The following is a 12,109-nucleotide window of genomic DNA, read 5'->3' as shown; positions in this document are numbered from 1 at the left end:
AAAAAAATTTCCAGGTTTTTGAAAATGCACGTTTTTTGGTCTATTTTTAGTTTAAAGTTAAGTTTAACGTAAAAAAATGTGTTAAGTATAACAAATCAAAATAGAAACATTAAAAGAAACAGCAATGCTAATATAATGTGTTAAAAAAAATAATCTATATGATAGATTTTTCGTGTCAAATCAAAAATTTACTATTTAACATGCAAAAATTCTTTAAAGTTTTACGTTTTTCCTGTTTTTTTCTTTTTTCAAAACTTTTCAAATTCTAGGATTTGTGGCAACCCTGAACAAAATTTCACTTTTCAGCCCATGACGGCAAACAACATGGTATCACTATAACTTCTTTTAAACAACCATTGTTATAAAATTTAACGATTAAATGACAATCATAATAAACTATTAGAGTGAGAATTAGTTTCATAAATTAATCTAAATATTAAAGAAAATATTAGTTTATAACTTTTCAAATATTTGAAAACCATCAACTAATATAAAAGCCATTTAACGAATAAAAGTAAAAGATCAAGTTAAAGTAAAATTAACAATTTTATTAAACTAATAACAATTAAGTCTGACGATTAAATCAACACAAAACAAAATCTTTAAATCATTAAAATTATCTAAATAGTTAAGTATAATAAAGAAAATTTAAAACATTTTTTCTAGACAAGCATTTTCACTTTCAACTCTCGAAACAAAAACTTGAGAAATTATTCGTTGGTTTCCAGCTCAGGAATATCTAAAATTAAATGATGTAGCATTATTTCAAGTTTTAACATTATTTTTTTAATCAATTTATTATGAAAAAAATAAAAAGATAGTAATTACATATGGGTGCGCAAAAATTAAAACTTTAATAATTCTGAATTATTGTTTATTGCCTTTCTTAAAAAGTATTTTTTTGGGTTACTTTTATTATTGTAATCTTAATTGAATGAGACCTACATGAACATTTCATCAAATCATACTTTTTTAAAGATTTGGCTATTTTTAATAAGAATAGTTTTATGTTACATACTTTTAACCATTATAATCTTATTTATTAGCCCTGCATGAACATTTTTATAATTTTCTTATAAAAATTATTTTTAATGGGTGGTCCCTTAAAGTTTTTCATAAATTTTTTTATTGTCAGAACTTAAATTATTATATAACCTTTTATTATGTGAAATGGAAATTTTATCAAAATAAATACAAGCAAGAGTTTGGCAGCACTATGTAAGTTACTCTAAACATTACTGTATAAAATAAATTAAAAACTCTATTTTCAAATTCTTGCTGTAGCTTATCAAAATCTTGAACTTTAAAAAACTAGTTTATATTGGTAAAATATATAAATTCTTTAAAACGTATGCTTAAAAATTAAGAAAATATAAAGTGCCTTGTTTGAAAAAAGAAAACAAGATTCAATTTTTTTTAGAAATGTATAGCATTAAGTTCCTATTTTTTATCGTAATTTAATTATCTACAACTTAAATTAAACTTAATAACAATTCATACTAAACGCATATCTTAAAAAAAAAAGTGAAAATATAAGTTATATTTGTTTTACTTTAATTTACTAAGACAAGACTTACTCATTTACAAAAATAGCTACCATGGAAATTAAATAATTATTAATACTTCAAAACATTTAGAGCTAGATTAAAATGCCAATTAAAAAGTACAAACTTGTAAAAAATTAAATCTTTACAAATCTACTACAAGTAATGAACCAAACCTTCATCGTCGGAGTCAACTTCGTCATCGGAATCACCACCGAAACCGTCCATGTTGGGCATTCCTCCGTCGCCACCTCCCATCTGGTTCATCATCTGTTGAAATATTACTTGAGTTGTGAAAGACTAATAGTTCAGTAAGGTTTATAGAAAGTAAAGTATTAAAATAGATACAGAGATTTAGTATTTCTAAATAGTACTAATTGAACTAAGCATTTTTGTTAATACTCACGTGACATTTTTGAATTAGTTTGCCGTTTATTAAATGAAAACAAACAAACATAATAGAAGTTTAAATAAATAACTTTAAGCTATGACTGTTAAATATCATCACAGTTAATAACTACAAATCTAAAAAATTCAAATGCTCAAAATAAGGCATAAATTAAGACAAATTTTTTCATTAAGTTAAATTAATTAAAGTTATAACTAAAAAAAATCATATTATGTTCTATTTAATTGTAGGAGGTAAAAAAGTGGGTACTAAATAATAATTATTTCAAAAGTTTATTACTAACTCAGCATTAAGTTTCAAATACTAATAAAAAAATTTAAATATAAAAAATATATAAAACTAGTTGAAAACCCTACTTCATCCAACATAAGGCCTAATAAAAGACTAAGTTACACCAGATGATTAAAAGACAAACTAACAAATTGGTGCTTTCTAATGTGCATAGACTAAACAACTTTATTTCTTCAGCAATTCAAATAGCAAACTTAAATTGACATAAATAAACAAAAACCTTCATGAAGTCAGGGTTACCACCATTCATTCCATCTAAATCACCGGCGCCTTCTCCGTCAGATGAATCATCTTCGTCTTTCCAACGCTGAAAGTCAACTTTCAACCAATGTTGCTGAAAAAAAATTATAAAATTAGCAACCATAAAACTGTTTAAAATATACTTCGTTTTTATTTTGTAATAGTTTAAAGAAAATCAAATAATAAAAACGTACAACTTTTTGACGAAAGTAATATATTTTTATTTAAAACAATGAAAAATATTTTTTACTAGATAAAAATATGTTTAAGAAAACTTAACTTTAAACAAACCTTAACTTTTTCTTTGATAAGCCTTGGCCAGTAACAGCTGTTGACCTTCTCTAAGGTGCAAAACACACCACGCCCTTCTTTTTTGAACTTTGATTTCTATAAGGATGTAACTTTCTTTTAAATACTACAATTTAAAAGAGATAATAAATTATTAAAAACAAATATAAGTTTATTATACTGGATCATATTTTAAAACAAACATTTGTAAGCGGGTCATTACTTTTCATTTTTGTATGGTCTTTAATGAAATGTTGACCAAATTTCAGATCAAAAGGGTTGTAGAATTTATTTGTATATGAATTTATTTTGAATTCCAAAAAAAAAATTTTTGAAATTGAATCAAGTTAAACTTGATTAAAATTAGGTAACAGTTTAAGATGAATTATGTTAAGATTTTAATTAAAATGTTTAAAATTTCATTCCAGCATTTAGAAGATGTGTACTTTTAATTATAAGTTTTATTTATAAAACTTGAAATCAGTACTAACTAGAATCATTAGCTAGCTAATTAAATTGAAATTAAAACATTTATTTGTAATTTATATAGAAACATAATTATGCATGGTTGCCACTGATCAAGCTGAGAAAATTTTCCTGACTTTTCCTGACTTTTTAATAAAATTTTCCTGACTTTTATAAATCAATCTCTTAAATTAAACTTATTCTAAAATACATATTCTAACACTTGAGACTATATAAAGCTTTCAATCTAATTTTAATACAGGTTAAAAACAACAGTTTTTTTGCTGAATTCTATCATCAAACTTCCAGTACATCACTTAAACCATCTGTGTATGATTGATGTTTGTAATAAACAGCTCTATCAGCAAAATACTTGTATTATTACCTTATAAACACAGCTTGTCTGAAAAAAGACACAATTTTTTAGCATTTCCTAGCATAAATGTATCTAGATAAACAAACGACATATAAAGAACTTTTACAATTAAAACCTTGAATAAATAACAAACTTTCACAACTAAAATCTTAAAACAATAAAAAAATTTTACAGTTGAAACCTTAAAATAATAAAGAACACAATTTTTTTACAATTTCCTAGCATAAATGTATCTAAATAAACAAAACGACATATAAGGAACTTTTACAATTAAAACCTTAAATCATAAGGAACTTTCACAACTCAAATCTTAAAAAAATAACGAACTTTTACAGTTAAAACATTAAAACAATAAACAACTTAATCAAATACTGTTTTTTTTTAAATGATGTACTAAAATTTATTTTCTCAGTTTTTTTATTAGCACTTCAACCTCTTCATCTATTAAAATTAGATGGTTTCTCTTCATCTGAACAGCATTCCGCTTCATTTAATTTGCAGTTAAAATCATTTGCTTCATTTTATTTAAATCGCTCTCATCTGCTGCCCCTACACTTGTTGAAGAGAATCTTTTCTTTAAATCAAGCCACAACTTGTGGGCTTAATTTCTTTTCTTTTTGCACTTATTTATTTTTAATTTCATTTATAAAATACTTCCTCTTATCATTTAGTATAAAATTTGTAACAAACAAATATACTATTATTTACTTTAAAAACTTAAGTTACTCTACAAAAAATACAAATAATAAGTAAACTTAATCTTGGCATATACCTCTCTTATAACTTATTTTAAAAATTTAAACAACTTTGAAAAATTATAAAGAGGTAAAGTATACCTATTAACTTGTTACATAAAATACTAAACTAACTGCTTAGTTATAAAGAACACAATTATTTACTTAAATAAAAACACTTTGATTCTAAAATTATGCTAGATAAACTTTTGTGTATATATCACAGTTTCACTATGGAAGTATCCTTGCTACAAATCATCAATACTAAAAAGCTTACAAAATCTGCATGTTCAAGTAGGGTACTTGTTCAATATGTTAATAGAAAATTTTTGCAGTTTTGTAAAGGATATTTTACTAATTCATACCAGATGAAGGCATTGGAAATACAATTAAATATTTTTGTAAATTTATAGGAAAAATTTGCAATCTTTTTCTGACTTTAAAGGACTTTTAATTAATTTTTACCATTTGAAGGGTTTGGAAAACAAGAAATTTTGTAAATTTAAACTGACAAAATCTGACTTTTTTTACATATTATCAAATTTCCTGACTTTTCCTGACGTTTGTCATTTTTTTAATTTTTTCCTGACTTTTCCTGATTTCCTGACCAAGTGGCAACCCTGATTATGCTTCTTATAGTCAAACAAATAATTCTGAGTATTTCTGAAACACATCAAATATTTTTAAAATTTATGTTTAATAAACGCATCTGAAAGAAGTACTACATACAAACTATTGTAGTAAAGCTGTATAGATTCATAATTTCAACTAATAGTGGTTTAGAGTACTTGATTAAATTTACATATCTTATAGACATCACTAAATGAAATCATGTACTTCTAAAAACTGAATAAAACAGATAATCTATTTATTTTTTAGCACGTTGTAAAATTTGATAAACGAATTTCTATATGGTATGTCTCAATACTTTCAATAAGTAAAACAATCTTACTAATACTAAAGTTTAAGAGCAGAACTAAAAAGTCAATTGATAAAGTTTTTGTTTAAATTAGCATGATATAATTAAGTTTTATAATGAGTAACTAATTATGTTTTAAAGTAGCCTAAGTAGTATTTAATTTTAAGAGCATATAGGAGAAGGGTAAAACGCTTTTTTTGAAACTTAGTCTTGCTTTTTACATAATAAACAGGGTTGTCACTCCTTTTTTCAAAATTTTTTCCAGGTTTTTAAAAGTGCACATATTTAGGTCTATATTTAGATTTAAGTAAATTTCTATATAAGAAACTGTGTTAAATAGTATACAAACATTAAAAAGATACTGTAAAGTTACTTTTTATGTGTTTTTTTATAAAAATTTTTTGATGATAACAAAAAAATCTTATTTATAAGATAGATTTTTTGTGACAAAACGAAATTTAACTACTGAAAATGTTAAAATTATTAAAATTTCTAGGTTTTTTGATCAAAATTCCAGCCTTTTCCGTTTTTTTTTTCAAAATTTCTCAAATTCCAGGTTTTTCCAGGTTATTTTTGCCTAAATTGTCAAATTCCAGGTTTTTCAAGGTTATCAGGTAAAGTGGCAATGTAATAAAGCTACCAGTTACTTTTTACCTCTTCTTAAAATTCCAAGTAACTTTGATTTATAAGCAATCAAAGTTCAAATAGGTTTTTTATGGGAGGTGCAAGATAAAAAAGGCGAGTTTAGGCTATTTAACTAAAAATTTATCTCTTATTCAGTTTTTAAACCTTTTTCAGAGTTATCTTTAATCAATTTTAAAAATCTTTGATGAAACTTATTTTTCAATTTTTGTCAAAACAATTTAGTCTATAAAAATAGACAAAAATTTTTTTTTTAATTTTAGTCATAATAATAGTTTTTTTTTTCAATTTGCTTCCTTAAAGTTGTTTGTTATATCAAAAACAGTATTTCCAAAAATTCTGAAGTAAATTTGTTTTAAAATGAAGGAGGAGATAGATTTTTAGTGAAATAGTCTATTTTTGCAGTTTTAGTTTGCGCCTCCTGTAAGGAATCTATTGTTGCATCCGACTTTGACCGGATGTATCTCAAAAATTATTTTGAATTTTTAAAATCTGTAAAAAGTATCTTGTAGCTTAGTAAGTACTATATTAGTTCTAACATTATTAAATGAAAATAAATTTGCTTTTATTTGAAAGCTTTGAGCAGTGGTCGTCAAGCTAAACAAAATCTGTGCACCCCAATGTACAATTGTCTCACAATGTCTAGTGCACGGTTTTGTAAACTTGTTTTCGTAAGGCCCCTTTAAAAAAATAAAAAAATTATGCCCCCTTCCAACAAGATTGCTAAAGGACTACCATTAAAAACACTTAAAACCTCCTTTTTTTTGCTTTTCATCATCAACTTTAGAATATCTAGTGAAATTTTCAAATTTTAGACTTGTGACTCCCCCTTTTACACCTTATTGCCCCCTAAATTCTGAAATTTTTCATACTATCTAGTACAGGGTTTCCCAAAAAAAATTTTAAAATGCCCCCTTTAATAAAACTAAAAAAAACTATGGCCCCCTCCAAAAAGATGTCTCAAAAAACTACCATGAAAAACACATATGACCTTTTTTATTGCTTGCCATCATCAACTCCAGAACATCTAGTGCACGTTTCAGACTATGGCCTTGTAGTTCCCTAAACTTCCTACTTTTTTTTCCTTAGTATAGGTTTCAAAACTACCATTAAAAACACATAAGACCTTTTTTGCTCTTCATCATAAACTCTAAAATACCTAGTGTAACTTTCAATTTATGACCTCATAGACCCTGTGGCCTCTTAAATTTCTGTAATGGCCACCAAGGAGGCCACTTGGCCCAGTTTGTGAAATCCTGATCTAGTTTAAGTTTTAAAACTACCACTATGCCTTCTTTTTTTGTGATTCATTCAGAATTCTAGAATTAGATTATTTTAAATATACACCAAAAGCTTTGTTCACACTAAAACAAATTTCGTGCAGATTTTGACAACCACTGGCTTAAAGTATTTACCATAAAAGACTTTTTGTAGAACAAAATAAAATTAATTTTTAAGTTTCAAAAATTTTATTTAAAAGAATGTTTTGTGAAAAAAATTCAATACAACCAACCATATAAAAAAAAAATTAAAACCAATTTTCTAGGAACTAAAAAAAAATCACTAAAAACTAGATTCATCCTACATTTTACGACAATTTAATTCAAATTTACAGGAAATATTTTTTTATATGAAAAAATATTAAAGTGAATTTTAAAAAAATTTAACCAAAATTTAAATAAAAACTTTTTTTCGATTACCTCTTAAAATAAAAGTTATTAAAACTATTCCAAGGAACATTTCCTGAAAGTTTAAGGTATTTATCTCATAAAACATAGGAGGAGATAGGTTTAAATGTAATTTTCGCCGCTTTAAATAGTACCTCCGATAAGGAACCTATTGTAGTCTCCGACTTATACCAACTATATCTCAAAAACTACTTTGAGTTTACAAATCTATAAAAAACAACTTGTAGCTTAAATAAAACTCAATAAAATAAGACTAAATTGTGAAAAAGGTGGTTTAGTGCAAAGTCAGAACTATGTAACTCCAAAAACAAGACAATGTCCAGTCAATAACAAGTGTAAATCCAACAATGTAATTTACAAAGTAGTTGTCTCATCAGTTGACAATATGTCAAATGTTGGATTAATATTCAAAGACCTTCCGAGAACAGATTATACAAACAAAAAACATCATTTTTTAAACCTAGCAATAAGAAGCCCACCAACTGCACAAAACTCGCCAACTACATATGGAAATTGTATGAAAAAGACAAAAATACACAATAAAATTGGAAATAGTTAGCCAAGTTAACAGCAAATTAAACAGCAAATTAAAACTAAACTTCATTTGCTCATTATGCAAACTGGAAAGACTATACATAGAAAATGCTAAGAAAAAAAAAATCTAAATAAGAAAAATGAACTAGTTACACAGTGTCCTCATTGCCCTAAAGAACATTTTTAGTTCATTTTTAATGTGTCTTTTTAAATCTTATCGAATTAACTTACATGGTTGCCACTGATCAAGCTGAGAAAAATTTCCTGACTTTTCTAAAACAATCTCTTAAATTATACTTATTCTAAAATACATAATCTAACACTTGAAACTATATAAAGCTTTTAATCTGATTTTAATATAGGTTAAAAACAACAGTTTTTTGCTGAATTCTATCATCAAACTTCCAATACATCACTTGAACCATATGTGTATGATTGATGTTTGTAATAAACACCTCTATCAGCAAAATAATTGTATTGTTACCTTATAAACACAGCTTGTCTGTAAAAAAACACAATTTTTTAGCATTTCCTAGCATAAATGTATCTAGATAAACAAACAACATATAAGGAACTTCTACAATTAAAACCTTGAATTAGTAACGAACTTTCACAACTAAAATCTAAAAACAATAACAAATTTTTACAGTTGAAACCTTAAAACAATAAAGAACACAATTTTTTAGAATTTCCTAGCATAAATGTATCTAAATAAACGAAACGACATTATGTATTTACTTAAAACATGCTTTACTTATATAAATTGTTTACTAAGTTTAATAAAATACTACCCAAACTATTGAGTTAAATTCCTTAAATTAAAAATCAATTTAAAAAAGAATATACTTAAGTAACTGTAAAAAAAAGACATAAAAAAGTAAACTATATATCTGTTGTATAAAATATTTCTTCTTATCATGTAGTATAAAATTTGAAACAAATAAATATACTCTTATTTACTTTAAAAACTTAAGTTACTCTACAAAAAATACAAATAATAAGTAAACTTAATCTTGGCATATACCTCTCTTATAACTTATTTTATAAATTTAAACAACTTTGAAAAAACTATAAAGAGGTAAAGTATACACATTAAGGCCATAGGGGGGTCCACTTTTTTTTTACAACTTGATCTTATTTTGTAGAATTTAATCTGAGCTATCAGAAACTTTTAACCGCTTTAAAAACTCAAAGTAACTTTTGAGATATAAGCGATCAAAGAAAGGGCGTTCAATAGGTTCCTTATGGAAGGCGAAAACTAAAAATGCAAAAAAAGACTATTTCACTAAAAATCTATCTCCTCCTTCATTTTTTGAGTAATCTTTCTCAAATTTTTACAGAATGTGTATCATTAAACTTTAAAGAGATCTATTGTAAGAATTTTTTTAATTTTGAGTAAAAAAAAAATTATTGTTAAAAAACTACCCTTTTTTTAAATTTTTTGTGGATAAAATTTTTATTTTTCAAAATTTCAAAAATTTATAATAAAAAAAAAAGTAGATAATGTGTAGAATACTAATATTATTACTAACCTATGTTTAATTTAATTTCTATGAATAACATATTAATGGTTAGTCATACTTTAAATTAATTTTTATGTCTATTTTAATTTTGGTTCATTGCTTTGTATTTTTTTTTACTGCTTTAGTTTGTGTCTGATGAACTGCTCTGTAGGGAAACAGCGTAAGGAAATAAAAGTTAAACAATAAATTAGTATAAATAGTCTATTTTCACCTTTATATTTTGCTCCTCCCATAAAGAACCCATTGAACTCTTAACTTTATCGATTATATTTCAAAAGTTATTATGGTTTTTTTTAAACCGTACAAGCAAATGGTAGCTTAGTTTTTTTTTTTGAAAAAATATAGAAAAACTTTTTATTTTAATAATTAATTGCTCTTGTGGCCTTAATATATTTAAAAATATTAAAAAACATTTAAAGTTAATTTTATACCAAAAATTATATCTTGCATTATCTTTGTTAAGTTAATCAAAATATATTTCAGTTTTTTTAAAGTTAAATTTTTACTTAAGTTATAGTTGAAGAAAGCAAATTGTTTGAAATTACCTCAGGATCAATTTCATCAAATAGGTCTATTGTCACAGCAAACTTTTGTTGTGCTTGAGTTCCTTCAAAAGAAATTTGCTGTTTTTTAAACTCTACATTTGCATCTTTACAATCACATACTTTGAAGGTCACAAAGGCAACAGTATCTCTTTGGGCCCATTCAGTTTGCGGACATTTTCTAGAAAAATTTCACAATATTAAAACTAGAGAAAACAAAAAACTATAAACAGCATCACAATAAATACTAATAAATATATATTAAGTTTTCCACTACTACAATTTTTATTTAGTAAAGGGCATAGGGGGGTTACCACCTTTTTTTTACAATTTGATCTCATTTTATATAGTTTTTACTAAGCTACAAGTTGCTTTTTACAGATTTTAAAAACTCATATTTTTGAGATATAACAGGTAAAGGTCGGAGGCAACAACAGGTTCCTTATGGGAGGCGCAAACTAAAACGGCAAAAATAGACTATTTCACTAAAACTCTATCTTCTCCTATGTTTTTTGAGATAACTACTTCAAAATTTTAGTAAGTGTTCCTTGGTATGTTTGGAATATTTTGTCAAAAAAGTTTTTTTTTTATCAAAAAAATATATATTTTTTATATAAAAAACAATTAAATTAACAGTTTTTTTTTTAATAAAATTTTTATTTTATAATTTTGTGCCAACAGAGTTTTCTAAATATTGCAAGGTATATTTCCTGAAAATTTAAGGTAGCTATCTCAAAAAACGTAGAAGATTGATTTTTTGTAATTTCTAGTTATTTGCAGTTTTAGTTTGCGCTTTCCATAAGGAACCTATTGTTGCCTTTGACTTTGAACTGTTGTATCTTAAAAGCTATTTCGAATTTATAAAATCTGTAAAAAGCATCTTGTAGCTTAGTAAAAACTCTATAAAATAAGATCAAAAACCAAAAAAAAGGTGTTTATTCCCCTATGCCCTTAATAAACTTTAAAATTAATACTTTTTAAAATTAACATAAACTTACATAGCAGCCATTCTCTTTGGGTGGTTAGTAAATAATCAAGCTATTCTTAAAATCTGTTATTTAGTAATTGTTTATATTAATGTGTATATTCAAATGTCATTCAATTTTTTTTCTAAAAAACATTAGTATTAGTCTATTTTATAGGAGGAAATAGTTCAAATAATACATAATGATTTTATTTACACTGAAGTAGTTTTTTCATAATTATTTTTTGTATATAGAGGTATAGTCATAAAATAAAAATATAAATCCTACATTACTATGGAATCTCAACTTAATTATAGTAATAGTTTTACAACTAAGTTTCTGGTATACTTTTTAAGTTTCTAGTACTTTACTTTAAGTTCAGTTTGAATTTTTCATTGATATTTGATTAAGTTTAAAAGTACCAAAAAAGAAAATTATTTTAAACAAAATTATCAGTTGAGTCATTTCAATTAAATTTCTAAAAACAACGTGGTTGCCTGTCTTTGATGTAAAAAGCATTTTTTAGCAATCAAAAGATACATCAAGCTTGTTTAATTTGCCTAATAAATTACTGCTACCGATCTCAAATACCTAAAATTAACTAAATAAGAGACTTACCACTCTTTTACTTAAAAAAATATTTTGAATGACCTTAAACTGTCCTGAGTCATCCTAAAATTTTTAGATTCTTTTAACCAATCTTAAATAGATTAAAAAATATAAAAATAAACTTAAAAAATAAATCAACTTTCAAGTTTTTGAACAAAATTGGACATGAAATCTTAAAGTATTGAAACTGAAACAGCTCAATTTCATTCAAGATATAGAAAAAAAATTGACTGATATTTTCAAGAAATATTTTATTTATTATAATAAACTGGCATGAGTCATCCTAAATTTAAAAAAAATCAAAATAGTCTGAGTTATCTTGATAGTGTTTAAAACTTTG

At 24.9% G+C, this 12,109-nt stretch overlaps 1 protein-coding gene across 1 annotated transcript; it reads right to left on the bottom strand.

Annotated features, from left to right (window-relative positions):
* Positions 1–533: 533 nt before the first annotated feature.
* On the bottom strand, positions 534–11,303 carry LOC145837057 (prostaglandin E synthase 3-like). Its single transcript, XM_082944823.1, has 6 exons — positions 11,194–11,303; positions 10,199–10,376; positions 2,776–2,871; positions 2,465–2,578; positions 1,721–1,814; positions 534–739 (listed from the first exon to the last, which is right to left on the bottom strand). Exons 1-6 carry the CDS (start codon positions 11,202–11,204, stop codon positions 711–713), a joined length of 522 nt encoding a protein of 173 aa, XP_082800949.1. The 5' UTR covers positions 11,205–11,303; the 3' UTR covers positions 534–710.
* Positions 11,304–12,109: the final 806 nt, after the last annotated feature.

Source organism: Thalia democratica, chromosome 5 (assembly GCF_965202585.1).
Source record: "Thalia democratica chromosome 5, ktThaDemo2.hap1.1, whole genome shotgun sequence".
NCBI lineage: Eukaryota > Metazoa > Chordata > Thaliacea > Salpida > Salpidae > Thalia > Thalia democratica.
Note: the sequence above shows the minus strand (reverse complement) of the source record. Positions and strands in the feature narration are given on the sequence as shown.

What these genes read in the sequence shown, in the direction of transcription:
- LOC145837057 (XM_082944823.1), bottom strand. An exon ending in TTGATGAAATTGATCCTGAG is followed by an intron (nt 2,872 to 10,198) that starts GTAATTTCAAAC and finishes ACATCCTTATAG; the next exon opens with AAATCAAAGTTCAAAAAAGA. An exon ending in TTATCAAAGAAAAAGTTAAG is followed by an intron (nt 2,579 to 2,775) that starts GTTTGTTTAAAG and finishes ATTTTTTTTCAG; the next exon opens with CAACATTGGTTGAAAGTTGA.